General features: G+C 41.0%; 1 protein-coding gene across 2 annotated transcripts in view; it reads right to left on the reverse strand.

Moving 5' to 3' along the window:
* Positions 1-24,754, reverse strand: part of adgrv1 (adhesion G protein-coupled receptor V1) — a 571,861-nt gene that overhangs the window by 435,435 nt on the left and 111,672 nt on the right. For both annotated transcript variants that reach the window (XM_043709113.2, XM_043709105.2), the window contains 8 exons: positions 24,304-24,677; positions 17,985-18,155; positions 16,955-17,135; positions 13,426-13,625; positions 11,030-11,159; positions 10,313-10,393; positions 3,932-4,071; positions 3,118-3,724 (listed from right to left, as the gene is read on the reverse strand). In XM_043709113.2, coding sequence (XP_043565048.2) covers positions 3,118-3,724; positions 3,932-4,071; positions 10,313-10,393; positions 11,030-11,159; positions 13,426-13,625; positions 16,955-17,135; positions 17,985-18,155; positions 24,304-24,677 — 1,884 coding nt within the window. The remainder of the gene's footprint in view (positions 1-3,117; positions 3,725-3,931; positions 4,072-10,312; positions 10,394-11,029; positions 11,160-13,425; positions 13,626-16,954; positions 17,136-17,984; positions 18,156-24,303; positions 24,678-24,754) is intronic.

The raw sequence follows: 24,754 nt of genomic DNA on the forward strand, positions 1-24,754 counted from the left end.
GGTCTACTTCTGTTCCTATTTAGTTTGTTTTCATGAATCAGCTTGGAAAAATGTTGGATCCACTTTTTATGAAGTGTTGCTTCCAAGAAAGACCAGGAGACCAAAACGTTTAACAGCAGGAGCTTTATGATGGAGCTGTTTACTTTACAGGCAGCAAAGTTAGATTTAGTGGTTTCTTGCCTAAAATGGCTGACGACATCTTAATTGTCATGTGATCTGATTCTTAAAGTAACAGCTCACCAAATACATAACACTAAGTGCTGGGGTTATTGTACTCAACAGTTTATTTAGGGCATCATAGAATAATGCCCTTTCTGCAGTTAAATACACTGCTAGATAGTTACTGGTAAGTAAGTAGCCTCCACTGAACCTGTTCTGTGAAATAGCTCTGATCAGGACAAAAACAATTTCAATCTGTCAGATTTCTAATGCAACTCTTAAAATTTCATACTTGGTCAACGTTATTTGAGTGCCTTTGCACTGACTGAAGAGAAACAAAAATGTATGTACAGGTTCTTTCAATCCACAATGAACAATGCCGTAAGTATTAAAATATATAGCTTCTAGTACATGCAAGTACACCACATTGAAAGCCCAACTAACAAATTGGTTGTTTGCATGATTCCTCGTGCATTCAGGATTATCTAGTAAATGTTGTCCAATTGCAGATTTAGATCTAATATTAAACGGTCCATTTCAAGTTTTGCAAGTTCGGCTGCTTTGGTACTGTCAATACCTTGCAGGGCTAGCCATCTGATTGGTTACTTCTAATTATTTCAATCAACACATTTGGACATGCTATGACACACCTACGGAACAAATGGGACTTGAACCTGGACCATCTCATCAGTGTTAGGAATACTACGGCTGCCACAAAATCCTTGATTATTCACTTTTCTCATTGGATTTAAACTTCAGGTAAGAAGATAACATGGGGAATGCACATTTATAAGCGCATATCTTTGCATTTTTTCAGCTAAAACACTACTCTTCACGTTTTCCCTCAAACGTTACAGATCCTGTCCACAGAAACGCAAGCATAATACATTGTGGTGACTCAATGGCAAGAATTGTAAGAAGAGTAAAAATGAAAACTCTTTTTCAATTTCTACTAATCATAAAAAATTTCAATAACAAAGAAATGCTTTTCAGAAGAACTTGACTAGTGTGTGAATAAATATCGAAGTTTAGCTAAGCATTATAATGGTTTGTATTGATGAGTCATAGTATCATACTGCACAGAAACAGAGCCTTTGTCTCAACTCAGCCATGCTGACCAGGTTTCCCAAATTGGACTAGTCCCATATGACTGTGTTTGGTGCATATCCCTCTAAACCTTTCTCATCCATGTACCCGTCCAAATGTCTTTTAAATTTTGTAATTGTACGCACCTTTACTACTTCCTGTGGCAGCTCTTTCCAAATACACACCATCCTCTGTGTGAAAAGATACCCTTCAGATCCTTTGTAAACCTTTCCCCTCTCACCTTAAATCTATGCTTTCTAGTTTTAGACTCTCCTACCCTGTGGAAAGGACCTTACCTATGCCCCTCATGATTTTATAAACTTCCACAAGGTCACCCTTCAGACTTCTACGCTCCAGAGAAAAATGCCCCAGCCTATCCAGCCTCTCCCTCTAACTCAAACCCTCCAATCCTGGCAACATCCTTGTAAATCTTTTCTGCAACCTGTCAAGTTTAACAACATGCTTCCTATAGAAAGGCAACCAGAATTGTCCGTATTCCAAAAGTGGTCTCCTACAAGTGAAAAAAGATACTAGCCTTCATACTAGCTAATGAAGTAATACACCTGGTATAATACATCCTCAGTCCCACCCTGCCTTTGATGACATTCGCCTCTTTAGCAGTAAGTGAACGAGACAGCAGTGAGTTGGAAGAAGCCCAAAGCAACCAGACCCTGCTATTTTCCAACAGTCAGTTTTCCCTTTATCCCATTAGATTGCATGGTCTGGAAAAAGCAAATACATTTTTATTATCCATGGTAATTGGCCACTATGTGATTTAAAGCCTAAAATCCCCATCAAGACTGGAATAATACAATTCCTAGCATCAAACAAACTGATGGAAATTTAATCTGAATGACACAATCTGGATTTTTCCTCCAACAGATGCCATCAGACCTGCTGAATTTCTTCAGCCTTTTCTACTTTATTACCTTCAGCAGCAACACAAGGTACCATAACCAAGCCTTAGCCCGCTTTGTCAATTTGCAGAAACAGAATCCACTTTCCTGAATTAACAATTTTCAATAGACAGAGTTCCATTTCCCTTTTATTGGCTTAGCACATCACCTTGATTGTAAAATATGGGTATAATAAATATATTAAAACATCAAGATGACTGTCACTGGACCCAAAATGTTAACTCTGCTTTCTCTCCACAGGTGCTACTAGACCCACTGAGTTTCTCCATCAATGTCTGTCCCTGCTTCTTTCAGAGTTCCAGCATCTGTAGTTCTTTGTTTTATTTTACTGTCTGACTGAGTCCAGAATTTTGAAAATGATTGCACATAATGGAGAACTAACAGAATTATGTCCTGCATAACTTTACTCTCTGCCTCATGCAGTTGCACCAGGAGGGTCAGCAGCACAGAAAAATACATAACACAAAGATAATTTTAAAGGCCCAAAATAAGTTGATATTTTTAAAAAGTGAGCAAGAGAAAAGTACGAGAAAAATTGGCACAGGTTGTAAGGAAATAAGCAAGTGAATATCATTCATTGGCATAATTCTGTATCAGACTCTAGCCATCCGGCCAACTTATCTAACTGGCCTTACTGTGATTTTTTTTAATTACATGAGTGGGAATAAAGCTTTCAGTATAGAGGCTTCTAAATAGGCTGGCAAATTTTTGATTTTACCTGGGCACTTCTTCATGGAGTAAGAGAAGAATAAATCTGAGATCTGAGACAGATTAGCCAGCCACTTTCATGGCATAATTTAGAGTAGAACTGACAGAGATGTGGCAGCAAGTTTTTAGAAGGGAGTGATGTATGGAATTCAGAAGAGGAAGACAATCACTTTTTTTATAAACAGATTAATAGAAGATGAACATCAGAAAAGAACAAACATTTGATCAACCATTTTAGATTACTCACTTGGTCTGTCCTGCTCCCCTTTTAGCAGTGTGACAGCATCCAGCTGGACAAACACAGATTCTGGCCGCTCAGGTTCTGTATCATCCATTATTTGAATCATTACATTAGCTTCTGTTTGATTGGCTTCAAAGATTATTGACCCAGATATAGCAAGGTAATCAATTTCCTTTGTTGCTCTCGTAAGGAAATATGGCAGATTAGCTGACGCTGTGTCATCCACAGTTGAGTACGTGACTATGGCAATACCCATAAATCCACTTAACCGCTCAATTGTCAGTGTCACATTCTGGTTTTCCTCTTCAACTCTGACTGGTCGACTTCTTTCCGCAAAGACAAACACACCATAGGGGTCATCATTAGCTAGTACTGTCAAGGTAGCATTTGTTAAGGTTCCCAGGCGGCCGTGTGAAAAGTTGCTGATGTAAATCATAAATTCTTCATCCAATTCTGGCACTTCATCGGAAGCCACCTGCAGCTCAATGCTGGCCAGAGATTGTCCAACTTTGAATGTGACATTGCCATGGTTGTTGACCAAATCATTGTAAGGATCAGAAACAACATCCCAAAATAAGGTTGCCAGAGAGAGAGTACCACCAGTTCGTTCCACCTAAAAAATCAAACAACTTATGAAACTCGTGAACTGTATAATGCAGCTTGTCAGTCACAGAGTATTACTAAGGAGCTCCACAATGAAAGATTACCAATACATAAACTCAAATTTGACAATACATAGTCAGCATCTTAAAGAATAACATATTTTCATAATTCAGCAGAATTTCTATTTTCCAGCTCTGATAAAATGCTCATTACTGACCTGCAATATAACAATTTCAAGACCCTCTCTGGGTTCTGTACCATTCATATACAAAGAGTCATTGCTGAATTGGAACACTCCATAGGCATCATCAGAGGCTTCAATAATCACTATGATTTCAGAAGCTATCCCAAGACTGGCTGGAAATCAAAGCACAGCAATTTGACTTCACTGCTTGTGGATTGTTCATGTTATCTAAAAGAACAACCAATATTCATGAAATAACTACCATTGTGAGAATGCACAAAACCAATTTTTCAAAAAAAAAACAATCTTGTAAGTTTTGCTTAAAGCACTAAGCCTAAAGTTGCTCGGATAATGGGGAGAATGATAAAGAAGCTCTTGAAATCAGAGACAGAGATTCAGTGCAGACCCAAGATTTAGCACAGTTTTCACCTATTTACAGTGTCCTTTAGATTATGGTGAACATAAAAAAAAACAGGCACAGGATTAGGCCATTCAGTCCCTTAAGTTAGTCTTACCATTCAACAAGATCATGGCTGATCTGCCGCAGGCTTCAACTGTCCTTTTGTACCATAGAGTCATAGAGATGTACAGCAGAGAAACAGACCCTTCGGTTTAACTCATCCATGCTGACCAGATATCCCAACCTAATCTAGTCCCATTTGCCAGCATTTGGCCCGTGTCCTTCCCAACCCTTCCTATTCATAGACCCATCCAGATGCCTTTTAAATGTTGCAATTGTACTAGCCTCCACCACTTCTTCTGACAGGTCATTCCATACACGTACCACTCTCTGCGTGACGATGTTGCCCCTTTGGTTTCTTTTATATCTTTCCCCTCTCACCCTAAACCTATGCTCTCTAGTTCTGGACTCTCCCAACCCAAGGAAAATACTTTGTCTACTTACCCTATTCAGGCCCCTCATGATTTTATAAACCTCGATAAGGTCACTCCTCAACCTCTGATGCTCCAGGGAAAATAGCACCAGGCTATTCAGCCTTTCCTTGTAGGTCAAACCGTTCAACCTTGGCAACATCCTTGTAAATCGTTTCTGAACCCTTTCAAGTTTCACAACATCATTCCGATAGGAGGGAGTCCAGAATTGCAATATTCCAAAAGTGACCTAACCGATGTCCTGTACAGCTGCAACATGATCTCCCAACTCCTATACTCAACACTCTGGCCAATAAAGTATACCAAATGCCTTCTTCACTATCCTATCTAACTGTGACTCTACTTTCAAGAAACTATGAACCTGCACTCCAAGGTCTCTTTGTTCAGCAACACTCCCCAGGATCTTACCATTAAGTGTATAAGCCCTGATCTGATTTGCCATTCCAAAATGTAGCACCTCATATTTATTTAAATTAAACTTCATCGGCCACTCCTCAGTCCATTGGCCCAAGTGATAAAGATCCCATTGTACTCTGAGGTAACCTTCTTCGCTGTCCACAACACCTCCAATTTTGGTGTCAACTGCAAACTTACTAACTATACTTCCTATGTTCACATCCAAATCATTTATATAAATAACAAAAAGGCCTCCAGTCTGAAGTCCACCACCACCTGAGAACTAGCTCCACAACCCTCTGGGGTAGAGAATTCACTCAGGTAGAAACATTTCTCAACACATACCCTTGTCATGTCCCCTCAGAATCTTGCATATTTCAAGAAGATCATACCTAATTTTTCCAAATTCCAAACTAGTTTGGTAATTCTTGATAAATTAATATCTTCATCCTAGGAATTAGCCTTATGGATCGGTTTTGAGCAGCAATCTGATGCTAGCATATCCTTTTTTAAATACAGAGGCCAAAACTTTACACCACAGTATGCCAGGTGTGGCTTTACCAGCACCCAGTACAGCTGCAAAAGGTCTTTTTTATTTTCAAACTTCGACCCCTGAATAATAGAGGTGAACATTCCATTTGCTTGCTTATTTATTTATTGCTTGTTAACATTTTATGTTTCATGCACAAGAAAACCCAGATCCCTCAATGCTACACTTTTTTTGGAATCTCTCTTCATTTAAATAGTAGTCTTTTTTTTTGATTCTTCATTACAAAGTGCATGGTTTCTCACTTTGCTACAATAAACTCCATCTGCCACATTTTTGCCCATTCGCTCAAACTATCTACAGCCCCTTGCAGATTTCTTACAGCTTCATAGAGTCATAGAGGTCTATAGCACACAAAGAGGTCCTTCAGCCCATCAAGTCTGCACCAATCAAAAACAAGCACGTAACTATTCTAATCCACAATACCCTCATCACAATGTCTTTATATCAGCAGAAAGTCTGGTTTCATCACACTCTGACTCCTCCTTCAACTCTTTCATATAAGTCACAAATAGGACTGATCTTAGTGAGGACAGAATCCATCACCAGATCTTCTAATCTGCCCTCAAATAGGTTATTTCAAATGAGCTCCTGGTCTACTTTAAAAATTGTACCAGTAAGTCCTAAATAAGGTCAGGGGAAAATGTAGAGTTGTTTTCAACTAGTGCAAGTCAAAATGAGGTCTTTGTAAAGTCCCAGATGTTTATCAAATGTGATTATAGTAATCCAGATGCCTCGACCAACAATAAGTGAAATCCCCACTGTGGTAATTTAAGAATTTGAATTCAGTTTTTAAAAATTCAAATCTGGAAAATTAGCAAAACACATCATGGCCAGATGGTCACTGCAGCAGTGTGCATTAGAGTCACGCGTCAGGATGCTGTACAAAATGCCAACAGAACTGACTCAGAAGGAATCACCAGTAAATGGAAAATTCCAATGGGCAATTCCCTACATACGGAACCCTCCAAAAATGTCAAAGAATTCAGAGCATTTCAAGTTACATAAGTTACCTAGGAATAGGTTTGGGAAGTGAAAGTTTCCTTTAACCCATGGGTAGTTATCGACATGAACCTTGGATTCCAATGACACCTTCCAGCACCAATCTCTGCTCCTGACAACCAGATCTTTTCTGAGCATCCAGCCCAACCTATCCTAAACACTCACCCACTCATCCTAGCTCTGTAGCCATACAGTCGCACATTTTCTAACGTACTTAGCTTTTCACAACAGCTGTCAAAGCAGCTGGCTGCATTGCTGAACATTTTCCTCACTCTCACTGCTGTGAAAAGGGGGTGTGACTTCTACATTGCTCCTCTCTGCTGCTGCCTATGAGGAATCCCGTTTAATAACAGGAGGCTTCTGTCTAAGTAGCTCCAGAGCAGAAGTTTTCTAAATGTCAGTATGTGTTACTCTGGTTTGAGCAGGGTGAAAAAAATCAGTTATACTATTGTATAATCTAATCCGAAATCTAACTCTTAACATCTTCAACGACAATATTATGTCCAAAAAACTTAGTTTCCTTTTGCCTACAAAATTATCATCATACTGCAATCATTAACCTTCAACAAAGTCAATTCTATTTGAATATGAATGCTTCTTAAATAACTGCACAGAGCTTTGACAATCTCCATCACACTTACTAACAGGACAAAAGACATCTATGGGCAATCTCTCTCATTTCTGAACACAATCTATCCACTTTATGTAACTGTTTTACTTTCCATAGATTTGATAATGTCTTCCTATTAAATTCTATACTTCTCATCCTGCAAGCTCCTTCTCCCTCTTGATCTTTAAAGAATTGTAATTAAGACTTATGATATTTAAATTTCACTGCTGTTTATTCTGAATGAGCTCAAAGCAGAAACTCCTTATCTCCCTTTTATTCTCTGAATCCACAGGCTTTTAAAACCTCAATATGGAGTAAGTTTGGTTTCTTTTCAAGATCTAATTAAAGATCTATATCCGTCTTTGTTAGCTTTGTCATGTATTCAGCATGTCATAGAATCATACAGGTCTACAACACAGGAAAAGGCCCTTCAGTCCATTCAGTCTGTTCCAGTCAAAAACATGCACCTAACTATTCTCATCCCGTTTCCCAGCACTTGGCCCATAGCCTTGTATGCCTTGGCATTGTAAGTGTACATGTAGGTACTTCATAAAGGTTATGAGGATTACTGCCTCTACCACCCTTAGATGCATTCCTGTTTCCAAACACCTTCTGGGTTGTAAAAGCGTTTCCTCATTTTCCCTTTAAACCTCCTGCCTTATAATTTACATTAATGCTCCTAGGTCATGAGAGGGTTGAGTTTTCAAAGTTTGTGAGAAGATTTGTAGCTCGGGTGCTCGTTGCTGTGGTTCTGTTCGCCGAGCTGGAAGTTTTTGTTGCAAACGTTTCGTCCCCTGTCTAGGTGACATCCTCAGTGCTTGGGAGCCTCCTGTGAAGCGCTTCTGTGGTGTTTCCTCCGGCATTTATAGTGGCCTGTCCCTGCCGCTTCCGGTTGTCAGTTTCAGCTGTCCGCTGTAGTGGCCGGTATATTGGGTCCAGGTCGATGTGTTTGTTGATGGAGTTTGTGGATGAGTGCCATGCTTCTAGGAATTCCCTGGCTGTTCTTTGTTTGGCTTGCCCTATAATGGTAGTGTTGTCCCAGTCGAATTCATGTTGCTTGTCGTCTGCATGTGTGGCTACGAGGGATAGCTGGTCATGTCGTTTCGTGGCTAGTTGATGTTCATGGATGCGGATCGTTAGCTGTCTTCCTGTTGGTCCTATGTAGTGTAGTGTACAAATGTTGTGTACAAAATCCCATGCAAGGACTGCACAAAACACTATATAGGACAAACAGGAAGACAGCTAGCGATCCGCATCCATGAACATCAACTAGCCACGAAACGACATGACCAGCTATCCCTCGTAGCCACACATGCAGACGACAAGCAACATGAATTCGACTGGGACAACACTACCATTATAGGGCAAGCCAAACAAAGAACAGCCAGGGAATTCCTAGAAGCATGGCACTCATCCACAAACTCCATCAACAAACACATCGACCTGGACCCAATATACCGGCCACTACAGCGGACAGCTGAAACTGACAACCGGAAGCAGCAGGGACAGGCCACTATAAATGCCGGAGGAAACACCACAGAAGCGCTTCACAGGAGGCTCCCAAGCACTGAGGATGTCACCTAGACAGGGGACGAAACGTTTGCAACCAAAACTTCCAGCTCGGTGAACAGAACCACAGCAGGGTTGAGTATCTTTGATGCTCCTTGCCACAGGGAGCTCTGAGGGTTAAGTCCTTGTGTACACTGAATGCTGAGATAGATTCTTGATCAGTAGGCAAGGAAACAAGGGTTCCAAGGAAAATGCAAGAAAGTGGACATGAGGAACGTCAGATTAGCTATGATACTACTGAATGTGGAGCAGGGTCAAGGGACCAAACAGTCTACTCCTGCTCCTGTTTCTTTTGGTATTATGATCTAATCATGTCCCCCTGAGTCTTCTCTGCACCAAGGAGAACATCCCTAGTCTATTCCAGATTTCGACACAACACTCTAGTCATGGCCTAACAGAAGTTTTACACAATTCGAGCATCACCTCCCAGTTCTTCAACTCCATGCCTTAGCTAATAAAAGTGAGTATTCTATATGTCTTCTTAACTAGTTTAAATATCTATCATGTTACCTTATCATGGTACATGCACACCAAGGCTCCTCTGATCCTCGGTTCTCACCTGGGTCCGACAGTACATGAATATGTATTCTCTTGCCTTGTTTGTCCTGCCCAAGTGTATCACCTCACACTTAACTGGATCGAATTCTATTCCTACTGATCGCACATCTGACCAGTTGGTTTGCACCTTCCTGTCATTTAAGGCTATTTTCCTCACTATGTACCACCCTCTCAATTTTTGTACAATTTCCAGAGTTTAGAGTTTTTCTTGCACCTTGATCTGCATAGTCTTTTTCCACTTTTCCTTTCAAACTTCAAGATTATTTTCTATTGCATCTCTGCAGCCTCTCTTTCCTGAATCCTTCAGACTCTGTATTCCTCTATTCCACTGTCACTTCAGCCACCTTCCATTTCCCTCTAATGGAATTCCTTTCCAAAACTACTCAACATTGTGAGATTTACCCCATTTCAAAAATCTATCTGTTGCTATGATAACATGTAGCCTTTCAGTTCATCTTCTTGCATAGAAAGACAAATAATTAACAAACGTTAAATTAATTCCGTTCAGCAGGGTATTCCAATATGGTTTGGAAAATTATTCTATCGGTAACAAGATGACAGTTAAAAGGTTTAGTTATGCATAAGTATCAGTCAAAGAAAATAACTCAATAACCGAGACTGGTAGAATAAGAATAAGAAGGCAAGAACATTCCAATGAATTAAAAATTGATACAGTTGTTTTATGTAAAACTGATGCAAAGGGTGAAAAGACCATTGAGTTCACTAGTGTTCATGCCCATTCTTCCCTATCACTAGCAGTAATGGTAACTTTGGAATTAAATGTAAGCAGTACTAGAGAGGCTGAATGAACACAAATGCATGATATATGGTAGGCTCTTACCACGAAGGTGGAAAGCTGGAAGGAAGAAGTCCATTGCACCATCACCACTACCGCTGGTACCTATGCCAAAGAGTTCAGCCACTTCAAAATAAACACACAGCACATTCACACACATTAAAACAGACAAGGCATTGAAGAAGAGAAAACACACCACTGACTCGGCTGAAAGATCAGACAGAAGCTTTTTATACGATAAAGCAATTTTATTTTAAGCTGAAACATTAATCACAGGACCTATCACATTCAACTACTGCCATTTATCTCTTCCATTCACTTGAAAAGATTTATAATTTGGGTAGAAGAGGAGAAAATAAGCTGAATTAATATAACGCAAGACAAATGTGATTATCTTAAACAAGCTTAAAAATAACAGGTATACCATGAGCACACAGCTGGCTTGATTTCAGACGTCTTCCCAAATTTTGTGGACTTAACACCATGAAGCAGGCTGGAGGCACTTTGTTTTACATAGTTAGGAAGAACACACCATCTAACAAAGAGCAGTTTGTTTTGTAAGCTCATCATATGTGAACTGGTGAGCCTTTATTCTACTAAATCATTACAAAGCAAATCACAGTTACAAAGCATACTCACATTATGTTGCCTTGATCTTTTAGGTTGAAATGATATTAAGTTGAAAAATGATCCCTATTTAAGAACACTGAGGAATGAAAATATTCTTTGATGCAGACTGGAATTGTGACCACCAGAGCTTACCTTCTCTTTCAGAATTCAGAAGCACCACCTTAAAGCTATTTGGCAGTTCAGGAACAAGATCATCAGTGATATTTACAGTGATGTATTTATACTGTTCTCCAGGCTTAAAGTCCAAAATGCCAGATGTTTCCTGGAAACCAATTTAAATTCAAATTTAGATGGCTTTCAGTGGCCCAACATTTCAGGTTCTTTGTTGATCAAATGCTAAGGTACATGATGATTGCCATTAAAAATCTAAGGATAGTTAGAGTCACACAAAAATCAGTTTGGTAGACTTTAAGCCAGTTTCTGAGACAATTAATTGGTCTGAATTTTCATCTGGGTGAAAATGCATTGTTTCAACATGTGAACGGCAATATTTCGACATAATTCTTCAGAGAAGCCAATTTTATTTTGAATGTTCAAACTCACACAAGTTTCTTCTGACCTGATTGCAAATCAGGAATGCCCAGTGTGCAACGCTGGCCACCAATGAGGTTGGGTTTCAACGTGTTAAATAGGAGACAGAAATCAGATTGCTTTCTATACAGCATTTTCATCTGGGGGTACATGGTTTTGGAAGCTGATTAAATGCATGCTATGTTTGAGAGTTCATGAAGAAAACAGATAACTGTGGTGCTGGGAACATCCTGAAAAACTGAGTATAAAATCTTATTGCATTTTCACTGTCACTATGAGGTGCTTTTTTATAATGTAGTTGTTTTGTTAAAGCACTGAATAATTTTTGGATTGAACCTTTAAAAGTATTTTGGCCATTATATTGAACAATGCAGTATCATTGTTCACATGCATTACAGTATTTTGTCAGTAATAAAACAGTTAAAATGTTACAAAATATCACGTCAGTCTGTCATTTTTTCTAATGTGATTCAAAAGGCTCCTTTTATCACTTAAGAAATATCTACATTGGGAAAAGTTTGAATATCTGCTTCCAACTATTCAATGACAGGCATTTCTCCTTCAAAGTTAAAATCTCATCCTGTTTTCTCAACCTTATCCCCATCTGAGGTGTGGGCTGTTTAACCCCTCAGGTTAAACTCAATACTAGTCATCTCTCTATGATTCTCTGGGACTATGACAATGGTGTTATTATCAAAATATCATAGTAGTATCTCATTGTTAATGGATTCGAGCCTTCATCCAATGATTAATGATGGGCTAGATCATCTATAGGCTTGATTTTACTGTACCCTTGCTCTTTTATATATTAATGTTACATTTTTGTTTATTCTACTGGTCGGGTTTAATATCTCATTATTAATTTGACTAGTGACAATACTGCTCTTCATAATCTCTCCTACACTCTCTTTGAAACAGAGTTAGTTCTCCTGGCCTAATAATAATGATATTGAGGCAAGTAATTGTGCTGGAATATAGTTTATCCACAAATGTTGGCCTGCATCATTTGATGGATGCCCAGTTGGCAGCTGCTAGATCTATTCTGAGTCTATCCCATTTAGTTCTGTGTAGGTGCCACACAGCACATTGCAGAATGTTGACAGCTTATAGATAGGATTTCATCTCCACAAAAGGATGCACTTGCAAAGTTAGTTTGGTCAGGACAAAATCAAGAAGGTTTTTCTTCTTTTGTTGGTCCTCTTTATCACCAGGAAGATCCAGACTGACATTCAGAATTCAGCTAGTTCCATCATTAGTGGTGCTTTCGAGCCACTCTTGTTAGGAAGGTCTTCATCCACAGAACATACCAGGGCCTAACTGTTCTCAATGTTTTTTTAAATTAGTGCCCAATATGTAGGGGTACTGATTCATCAGCTCTGAGATAGGTTGTCACCAGCCAAAGCCTTCTTTGCCTAGTTCAACCTGATGCTATGAGATTTCATGGAGTTGAAAGTCAACTTTGAGGAGTCTTTGAGCAACTCCTGACTGTATACCAATGTGCCACCATTTCTGGTGGGTTCCTCCTGCTGTTGGAATGGGATATGAGCAAGAAAGATGGAAGAGGTTGGGGGAATGGGCTGATATATGTGATTCTCTGAATATAACAGTCAGACTGTTGCTTAATTAGTCTGTGGGACAGTTGTCCCAATTCTGAAACAAGTCCCCAGATGTTAGTGAGGAGGACTTTGCTGAATTAATAGGGTAGACAGAGCCATTGTCATTTGCAGTGCTCGCTGATGTTTGTTCTCATGTGACTTTCTCATTGCTGTTTCTCCACAGATTGCTAAGCCACTTCACAGGATAGTTAGTCGTTACCCATATTGCCATCGGCCTGAGACCATATGATCTTGGATTGAGATCATGTCTTTAGTGCACTGACATTTTGTTTTATTTTACTCAACGGTTCTGACATGGTTGATATAAAATAATTAATCTTACTGAGCAAAGTGTTGAAGATTTAAAGAGAATAAGTTTTTTAAAGAGTAGTTTTAACTCACCTGATAATCAGATGGACTGGAAGCTGTCAGAGGAACAGTTTGGTATGCTACCAGGATATTTCCCAGAAGACCTTGTGCACGGACAACTAGCAATCTGAGTAGACCAACCTCCTCCTTCACTCTAATGCTTGGTACAGAGAGTGCAGGAGGGATAATTGTGTCACCATCAGGTGGTAGCTGTGTTGAAAACTGTAACAAACCTAAAAGAAGTTACAATAAGTGATGATTTTAAGGCTTGTTTACAATACTTAACCAGTTTTAAATGCCTTTCCAAACCCCACATCACAGCTGTTTATAGATAACTGGTTCAAGGTGAAGTGGTTGGTGAATTGAGATAGATATGCCTTCAATTTCAGTGGAGCAATTGGTCAATATCCGAGTTAAAACCCATTTTTAGTTGGCACAGTCAATCAGATTATTTGCACTGTTCATGTCAGCTGATTTTTTCTTTTCTCTTCCACTTGGATTGCAGGACCATTGAACTCATAGTGAGGCTTTCTTTTCATTTCTACCTGCTTCATCCCAATTCCCAAATAATTAAATCTTTAAGCTCATAATTATTTTTCTTTCCTATGATTTATCTCATTATGCCAGTTTTTGTACTGATGCTAGTATCATTTCTGCAAGTTAACCTTCTGTTTTCCACTTAAGCATCTTACAAATCATTCATTTTCTCTTACGTGCTCATTTTCCTGATGCTTCCCTGTGATTTGTTACTTTATTTAAATGCTGAACACCATGTTCTCCTTCGGTGTTGACAAATGCTTCCAACTGAAAAATAAGCCCTGATATTTGACATAACAACAGTGAAGCTAATGATACTCACTGTCATTTGTGCTTAAAGATTGTGCAACTTCACGTGAGGTGCAGATCTGCAGTTCAATACCAATATTCAAAAATTATTGTTTAGTGAGCCACACCTAATTTTGGAAGAACAATTTCTTGCTATCTGCATAACCAATGAAATCTTGCAAATGGGGTGAAATATCAGAATCAGATATAAGCTAAACCTGCCACAGAAAGTTAAGATTTACAGGGATAATCTCAAATAACTTTCTCTCAACCTGCTAAGTGCTGAATTACTGCCAAAGAACCATTCTGACACTGAAATTAATTAAGAAATATGTATTTGTTGGAAGCTTTAAAGATGTCAAATCACAAAACTGCACCTTTTATTTTGCCTCTTGATTTTACTTCTGTCACAAATGCTTCCTCTCCTTTCTTACTGAACCTGACAGATATTTAATCCATTTATTCTGATTCTCTGTCCTTGCATTGTAAATGCCAAAATCCTTCCATCTGATTAGTTTTGGATATGCACAATTACTTGTTTTATTCAGTCAGACCCCAGATATCCTATTTGCCTTCCTGTGACATGAATAACCAAAGTACTTCAAGCAACTTATCATACAAACCTAAGCACACAAAGATAAGACTACCCAACAGCAGACACCATCAAAATGTCCCAAGGCAGTAATATCTGACCCTTTAACTCTGTCTGAACTGTGGTGTACTTTCAATTATTCTTGGTTTGATTCTTTTTTTTTGTCCTTTGCCCAGTTGTAGGCTTGGTGTTAAACAGTGTGGAGTTATTTATGCATTAGTCAGTTAAGCACTAGATAGCAAACACCAATGGGAAGCACTTGGTTAAAGGATATTATGCAATTACTGTACAAACATAATTCAGCACTGCTGCTTCTCAAGCAAATAATGTTGGGATGTGGGGTTAAATCCCCACTAACATAAATCGGGTTATTACCTTTGGGAAGTACTGCATGATCAATTAAGCATCTTACAGAATAATGTAATGAGCGTTATAATATATAATACGATGAGGTCACAGCACTACTCAAGAGCACAAGGGTCTCCAGATGTCCTGACTAACCCTGAGCCAATGCAGCAAAACAGGTTAACTCGTTGTTACCTTTACCATTTGTGACCTTACACTTTCCTAAACTGACAGATGTGTCTGTCATCTCAACAACCGTGATCATATCTCAAGTAAATCATTTAAAAGTGCTATATTGATGCAAGTTAATTCTTAATTTTAACATTTTCACATCCCTTTCAATGCTTTTGATAACACCATCATAATTTAACCCCTGAAGTTAACAAGTTCAAACTTCAACATCTCTAGTGACCAACTGGCTTTAGGTAATTTTCATCAGTTTTAATTGGAATATATACAACACTTTGGGGCTGCACACTGCTTTGGCAAACCATACAATGTTCCTCGGTCTTGACAAACATGAAGATAACTCCCAACTTATTTTATGCACTCTCATTAAGCTCCTCTATCCAATGTTCTCCACCCTCACTAATGTGGTGGTTACTTTTAAAATCTTGTGGACCAGTTTATCGCTAAGAGTGACACTGCCCATTCAGTTACCTTCTGATTATCCCTTTACTCAGGACAGCAATTACTTGGACAAGACCAACATTACAAATGCAGAGCTTAATGAAGGAGAAGATACAGCTACATCATCTCTTCTCCAGTCTGAGACCTTTTAGCAGCTCAATTCCAGCTGCCGTGGTTGCTGTACTGCCTTCATTACACGTTGTATTGCATTGTGGGATTGGTTAGCTTAGTTAGATGGACCACTGCTAAATCAGAGTGACATCAACAGCACGGGCTCAAATCCAGGACTACCTGAGGTCACCATGAAAATACCATCTTCTCAACCTCATCCCTCCCATGAGGCAAGCTAACCCTCAGATTCAACCATCACCAGTTCTCCCTCTATAATGAAAGAACAGCCCCATGGTCCTCCGGGACTATGACAACTTTACCTGCGTTACACATCAAGAAAAGTGCCACTCTACCTATTAGAGAGGTGTTTTCCAGCTCTTACTGTTTTTCCCATGCCACTTACACCAAGTCAGATTTCTATGAAAATGAGAAATTATTAGAACTACTTGCCTGTCAGAACTTAGCCAAAGCTGAAAATGTGTTGCTGGAACAGCCCAGCAGGTCAGGCAGCATTCAGGGAACAGGAGAATCGAAATTTCGGGCATAAGCCTTTCTTTTCCCCATTCCTGAAGAAGGGCTTATGACCGAAACGTCGATTCTCCTGTTCCCTGGATGCTGCCTGACCTGCTGCGCTGTTCCAGCAACACATTTTCAGCTCTGATCTCCAGCATCTGCAGACCTCACTTTCTCCTCAAAGAACTTAGCCAAAGTAAAGCAATACCAGTTTCAAACCAGAACTAGTAACCTCCCATGCATGATTATGTGTTAAACTCAAAATATGGACTATTTTCTACTTGAATATTAATGCAGCAAATAACTAATAAACACAAACACCCAACATGAAATCATCAGCTTAATAGTGCATCAAAGTTGCTTCTACAACATCACTTTGGCACCATGGAAGGCTGTATAGCAAACATCAAGAAGAATTTTCAATTCAAATGCAAAAGCCTCAGTATATCAGGATCCTGAATATTTTCAAATTACACAATCCTAATTAGTAATTAATTTTTAATCACAATATAGACATTAGCATTAATATTTTAATTGCATAATTACCATTTGGATGGTCACTGGATTTTACAGTGATTTCAGTGCTGGCCTTCTCTGGGTCTATACTGGCTCCGCTAGTTGGAGTGGAGCCCGTTTTACCATCTCCAGAAATTGCAGAAACCAGAGAAACGATGAAGTGTTCAGCAAGCTCAGGCAAGTCATCATCTACAATATGCACGTTCAAAACCTTCATAAAAAGCAAAAGCACCAAAATCAGAATTGAGACAACAAATGATACAGCTGGTAAAAAAGATGATCAAGAAAAATTATGAACCAACCCATGGCTTATCAGAAAATATCCTGTTGAAATCCAAGTTTTAAAAATAGCTCATCTTATTTTCTATTTATTCCAAATAAAATTATATAGCAAAATTTGAAATAGACAAAATAACTGAAACAAAGAATCTACCTTATGCAATAAGTAAGGTAATGTCGTAAATTCAACACAAAAAAACCTCCATGAAGAATTGAAAGAACCAATGCCCGAAGATAATTAGATCAAAAGGAATTTCCCAGATTTTTTTCTTTCTCCTGAAATTATTTCATGTTTTTTAGTAATTTAATTGACTCCCCCAATAGGTCAAAAAGTGTGGCACTGGAAAAGCACAGCAGGTCAGGCAGCACCTGAGGAGCAGGAGAGTCAATGTTTCGGGCATAAGCCCTTCTTCAGCTCCAAGTGCAAGGCAATCAACTTCATACCCTTCCAGAATGAATGAACTGCATTCAAATGATTACTTGTCACCCACATTACAGATGCACAAGCTAATAGAGTTTGAAGATCACCGTTTCTTGAGCATCATGTCAGCATAATTAGGCCCGTGCATCAGACTTCATGATCATTTCAGGGGCTTTTTCAAAATTGCCGTGACAATATTATGGTCTCCAGCTGTTATGGTTCTCTGATATATTACAAAGTAAGAAATTCAAGATAACATGTCTAAAAATTGCAGCTACAGTGCTCCACCTATTGGTACTCTAAGGTGCTCCACACCCTAGCATTTAAAATTAATTTTCAGGTGCTTAGATTTATCATTACCTCTGAGCTTTGCCAAGGTTCAAAGGTAATAGTACCAGTGGAATTGACAAGATCACTAATGTTGCTGTCGTCACTTTCAATCTGTGAGATAGTGTAATTCACATAAACATAATCTAAGGATCCTCTTGTTCTTTCCACAACACATGAGATTGTAGATCCCTCTTCAGATGTCTGCAAGAGAAAAACAAAATTTATAGGTAGTTCAAGAGATTTGCAAATTAAACATCTGGTATTTAACTGGAGGGGAGAACAAGAAACATTCTATCAATAAATTAGAAAATGATAAAGTAAACAGCTATGGGCCAATTAGCCAATTATCATTTTAAATAATAGACAAACTCTCAGGACTTGAAGTTCTAGAACTAATGTTCCAATGCCACTGTGCAACAAGAGTGTCCACCAACTGCTGACTGAGTAACAGATTTGGTAACAGGAATAGTTTTATATTCGGTGTGAATAACAGACTCCACCCATGGGGAAATAAGTGACACCATGCTGTTCTAACAGAGAATAAAAGAGGGCCTTTGCAATCTGGAAATAAAAAGCCTTCAATAATGTTTCATACCTCCATAAAGGAAATTAAGAGTATGAACTGTAAGACATGGCGTGGAGATGCCGGTGATGGACAGGGATGGACAAAGTTAAAAATCACACAACACCAGGTTACAGTCCAACAGGTTTATTTGAAAATACAAGCTTTCAGAGTGCTGCTCCTTTGTCAGGTTACCTGATGAAGGAGCAGCGCTCTGAAAGCTAGTACTTCCAAATAAATCTGTTAGACTATTACCTGGTGGTGTTGTGTGATTTTTAACTATTGACAATCAATCCTGTAAATATCAATTGTCTTTGACACTAATAATTTTTGTTGCCAACTACAGAAATATGAGTTCTGGTTGGCCAAAAGTGGCTTCCAGGCTGAATTCTCAAGGTATCCAAAGACTTTGATACCTTATAATCCGGGTCATAACATTGAAGCATGTCAGGTTGAATGAGGTAAATTATTTATTGAAGAAAACCATGCATGTTTGACAAACTTAATGCAATTTTTGATTAATTAATTGATTGCATATAGAACATAGAAGAATACAGCGCAGTACAGGCCCTTCGGCCCTCGATGTTGCGCCGATCCAAGCCCACCTAACCTACACTAGCCCACTATCCTCCATCTGGTAAAAACAATGACTGCAGATGCTGGAAATCAGATTCTGGATCAGTGGTGCTGGAAGAGCACAGCAATTCAGGCAGCATCCAACGAGCAGCAAAATCGACGTTTCGGGCAAAAGCCCTTCATCAGGAATAAAGGCAAAGAGCCTGAAGCGTGAAGAGATAAGCTAGAGGAGGGTGGGGGTGGGGAGAAAGTAGCATAGAGTACAATAGGTGAGTGGGGGAGGAGATGAAGATGATAGGTCAGGGAGGAGAGGGTGGAGTGGATAGGTGGAAAAGGAGCTAGGCAGGTCGGACAAATCCGGACAGGTCAAGGGGACAGTGCGGGCTGGAAGTTTGAAACTAGGATGAGGTGGGGGAAGGGGAAATGAGGAAGCTGTTGAAGTCCACACTGATGCCCTGGGGTTGAAGTGTTCCGAGGCGGAAGATGAGGCGTTCTTCCTCCAGGCGTCTAGTGGTGAGGGAGCGGCGGTGAAGGAGGCCCAGGACCTCCATGTCCTCGGCAGAGTGGGAGGGGGAGTTGAAATGTTGGGCCACGGGGCGGTTTGGTTGATTGGTGCGGGTGTCTCGGAGATGTTCCCTAAAGCGCTCTGCTAGGAGGCGTCCAGTCTCCCCAATGTAGAGGAGACCACATCGGGAGCAACGGATACAATAAATGATATTAGTGGATGTGCAGGTAAAACTTTGATGGATGTGGAAGGCTCCTTTAGGGCCTTGGATAGAGGTGAGAGGAGGTGTGGGCACAGGTTTTACAGTTCCTGCGGTGGCAGGGGAAAGTGCCAGGATGGGAGGGTGGGTCGTAGGGGGTCGTGGACCTGACCAGGTAGTCACGGAGGGAACGGTCTTTGCGGAAGGCAGAAAGGGGTGGGGAGGGAAATATATCCCTGGTGGTGGGGTCTTTTTGGAGGTGGAGGAAATGTCGGCGGATGATTTGGTTTATGCGGAGGTTTGTAGGGTGGAAGGTGAGCACCAGGGGCGTTCTGTCCTTGTTACGGTTGGAGGAGTGGGGTCTGAGGGCGGAGGTGTGGGATGTGGACGAGATGCATTGGAGGGCATCTTTAACCATGTGGGAAGGGAAATTGCGGTCTCTAAAGAAGGAGGCCATCTGGTGTGTTCTATGGTGGAACTGGTCCTCCTGGGAGCAGATACGGCGGAGGCGGAGGACTTGGGAATACGGGATGGCATTTTTGCAAGAGATAGGGTGGGAAGAGGTGTAATCCAGGTAGCTGTGGGAGTCAGTGGGTTTGTAAAAAATGTCAGTGTCAAGTCGGTTGTCAGTAATGGAGATGGAGAGGTCCAGGAAGGGGAGGGAGGTGTCAGAGATGGTCCAGGTAAATTTAAGGTCGGGGTGGAATGTGTTGGTGAAGTTGATGAATTGCTCAACCTCCTCGCGGGAGCACGAGGTGGCGCCAATACAGTCATCAATGTAGCGGAGGAAGAGGTGGGGAGTAGTGCCGGTGTAATTACGGAAGATCAACTGTTCTACGTAGCCAACAAAGAGACAGGCATAGCTGGGGCCCATACGTGTGCCCATGGCTACCCCTTTGGTCTGGAGGAAGTGGGAGGATTCAAAGGAGAAATTGTTAAGGGTGAGGACCAGTTCAGCCAAATGAATGAGAGTGTCGGTGGAAGGGTACTGTTGGGGACGTCTGAAGAGGAAAAAACGGAGGGCTTGGAGGCCCTGGTCATGGCGGATGGAGGTGTAGAGGGATTGGATATCCATGGTGAAGATGAGGCGTTGGGGACCGGGGAAACGGAAGTCTTGGAGGAGGTGGAGGGCGTGGGTGGTGTCTCGAACGTATGTGGGGAGTTCCTGGATTAGGGGGGATAGGACAGTGTCGAGGTAGGTAGAGATGAGTTCAGTGGGGCAGGAGCATGCTGAGACAATGGGTCGGCCAGGGTGGTCAGGCTTGTGGATCTTGGGAAGGAGGTAGAACCGGGCAGTGCGGGGTTCCTGGACTATGAGGTTGTAAGCTGTGGGTGGGAGATCTCCTGAGGTGATGAGGTTCTGTATGGTCTGGGAGATGATGGTTTGGTGATGGGGGGTGGGTTCATGGTCGAGGGGGCAGTAGGAAGAGGTGTCCTCGAGTTGGCGTTTGGCTTCAGCGGTGTAGAGGTCAGTGCGCCAGACTACCACTGCGCCCCCTTTATCCGCTGGCTTAATGGTGAGGTTGGGATTAGAGCAGAGGGATTGGATGGCTGCGCGTTGTGAGGGTGAGAGGTTGGAGTGGGGGATCGACAGGTTGAGGCGGTTAATGTCCCGGCGGCAGTTGGAAATGAAGAGGTCGAGGGCAGGTAATAGGCCAGCACGGGGTGTCCAGGTAGATGGAGTGTGTTGGAGGCGGGCGAAGGGGTCCTCGGAAGGTGGACGGGAGTCCTGATTGTGAAAGTAAGCTCGGAGGCGGAGGCGACGGAAGAAGTGTTCGATGTCACGGCATGTGTTAAATTCATTGATGCGTGGACGGAGGGGGATGAAGGTGAGTCCTTTGCTGAGGACTGATCGTTCGTCCTCAGTGAGTGGGAGGTCTGGAGGGATGGTGAAAACTCGGCAGGGCTGGGAGCTGGGATCTGGTGTGGGTGTGGAGCTGGGAGTGGGGTCGGAGCCAGTACCTGAGTGGGTGTGATTGTGGGGGGAATGGGGGTGGAGACATGAGCAGGGGTAGTGTTCCCCTCGGGGTTCTGGGGGGTGGGGATATATGCCTATCCAATGCCCGCTTAAATGCCCATAATGAGGGAGAGTCCACCACTGCTACTGGCAGGGCATTCCATGAACTCACAACTCGCTGAGTAAAGAACCTACCCCTAACATCTGTCCTATACCTACCCCCCCTTAATTTAAAGCTATGCCCCCTTGTAATAGCTGACTCCATACATGGAAAAAGATTCTCACTGTCAACCCTATCTAAACCCCTAATCATCTTGTACACCTCTATCAAGTCACCCCTAAACCTTCTTTTCTCCAATGAAAACAACCCCAAGTGCCTCAGCCTTTCCTCATACGATCTTCCTACCATACCAGGCAACATCCTGGTAAACCTCCTCTGCACCCGTTCCAGTGCCTCCACATCCTTCCTATAGTATGGCGACCAAAACTGCACACAATACTCTAGATGTGGCCGCACCAGAGTCTAATACAACTGCAACATGACCTCAGTACTCCGGAACTCAATTCCTCTACCAATAAAAGCCAGTACGCCATATGCCTTCTTCACCGCACTATTTACCTGTGTGGCAACTTTCAAAGATCTGTGTACATGGACACCAAGATCTCTCTGCTCATCCACACTACCAAGTATCCGACCATTAGCCCAGTACCCCATCTTTTTGTTACTCTTACCAAAATGAATCACCTCACACTTAGCTACATTGAGCTCCATTTGCCACCTTTCTGCCCAGCTCTGCAGCTTATCTATATCCCGCTGTAACCTGCCACATCCTTCCTCACTGTCTACAACTCCTCCGACTTTCATATCATCCGCAAACTTGCTCACCCAACCTTCTAACCCCTCCTCCAGGTCATTTATAAAAATGACAAACAGCAATGGTCCCAAAACAGATCCTTGCAGAACACCGCTCGTGACGGCACTCCAAGATGAACCTTTGCCATCACCCTCACCCTCAATGCCATACCTCCATATTTTTTGCAGTAGTCTACCATGGGGAACCTTATCAAACGCCTTACTAAAATCCATATACACCACATCTACCGCTTTCCCCTCGTCCACCTCCTTAGTCACCTTCTCAAAGAAAAATGAACACAGTGGCTATTTACAGGATGAATCCTAACCACAGTTCATCATGGTGTAAAAGCCATTTGGTGGATTTGCTTCCATTACCCTCTTTCCTGGTGGGGATCTACAGGATTTACTTGGTCGAATGAGGCAGAGAAAAACTACCTGGTAGGCTAATAGAAAAAGCTTTGGTCTTAAACATGATGATGTAGTTTATCACATAATAGTGACTAGATACAAGTTATGTTAATATGAGGGAAGGCCTTACTTCAAGATCCAACTCTGTTCACCCACCCAAATCCATATGACATCATCACATTAGGTGGTACTGAATGCATTCCTCAGCATTAATTCTTTCAAACTGTTTCAAATAAGGAAAGAGATGACGAGAAATTTCTTTATCCAGAGAGTGTGAGCCTGTGGAATTCACTACCACAAAAAGTGACTGAAGCCAAAACATTATGTGTTTTCAAGAAGGAGGTGGATATTGCTCGTGGCAAAAAGGATCGTGGGATACGAGGAAAGGGCAGGATTAGGGAATTGAACACAATAATCAGTCTTGATCCTGTTGAATGGCAGAGCAGTCTTAGGAGGCTGAATGGCCTACACCTGCTCCTTTTGTCTATGTTTCTATGTTTAAACCTTACACCCTACTACAACATAATGTATAAATGCTTTCAAGCACCAATATAAAATTGTATACATTTACGTAAAGTAACAAGCAGGGCAAAATTTGGCCTATATGGACAGAACTCAATAGAAATGGCAGACTTCATATTTATTAACTAAATTCAAATTACAACAGCTGCTGTGTCAGGATTTCAACACGAGACAATTACCAGAACTCATTAACACTACAGCACCATCCCCACTCCCCAAATCCCCACCTCTCATGATGATATAAAATTTAAGAAAGTCTGTAATTACAAGGAGAGACCTGAGATAACGGATTTATTTTCACCATTGTAGAAAATACCATAAACAGAACTTTTTAGGCATATCTCAAATCATGAAAGGACTTGAAGGGGAAAGAAGACTGAATGATTGGGGTCACCAAATTAAGCTGCCACTAAGAGATGTTGGAAGTACTTTTTCTATTTATTGAAACTGCTCCAGCATGCAGTAGTGTGTCACACAAAGTAGTTAAGTAGAAGACAGCAAACTTGCAAAAGAACAACTGGTACACTGTTTGCTTCTTAATGCTTATGGTGGTATGGCAGCCCAGTGGGGATAGATTGAGATAATGTTAACAGAGAAGACTTAGATGCACAATTACCAGGAGGGCTTCTTCCTAACCTACAAGCTTTTGCGTTCTATGATATATAAAGGTCTCAATTTTCATGGCTCTCAGCTAAAATCTTGCAGCTTGAAATTGCCTTAAGTTGTTAGGTTCATTTTCAGCAATATGAAAATATGAATTTTACCTGTGGAATGCAGGTCCCAGTGAAACCAAACAATCCATTAGCATTATCACTTTTTTGTACACGTAGCGTGGCTATGGTATTATCTTGTGATATTCTGGCTCCACCGTGCACAGTGGTCACTTTTAATATGAAAGTTTCTTCCCCTTCCTCTTCGCTGTCATCCCTTGCAGCAACAATAAATGACTTCTTTTTTTCACCATGTCTATAATCCAGGTATCCCGATATTGGATGCAGATCAGCCTTTGCCGGAGTAGCATGAATTTCATGGATTTCTGCTCGGTTCAGTTTGCAACCATATAGTCTCACATCTTGCATGAGTCCTGCAAACCTGTTCATTCCATCAGCATCTGCCCCAACAGTTAAAACACCAGGGCCTAGAGACGTAGAATAGTGTTGTAAATAATTGTAGAATATAGAACTATTTTCAAATTTAATTATCATTTTCAACAAA

The sequence above is a fragment of the Chiloscyllium plagiosum genome, unplaced genomic scaffold (assembly GCF_037043375.1).
Source record: "Chiloscyllium plagiosum isolate Xiang-an unplaced genomic scaffold, Cpla_swu_hap1 HiC_scaffold_2, whole genome shotgun sequence".
Classification (NCBI taxonomy): Eukaryota; Metazoa; Chordata; class Chondrichthyes; order Orectolobiformes; family Hemiscylliidae; genus Chiloscyllium; species Chiloscyllium plagiosum.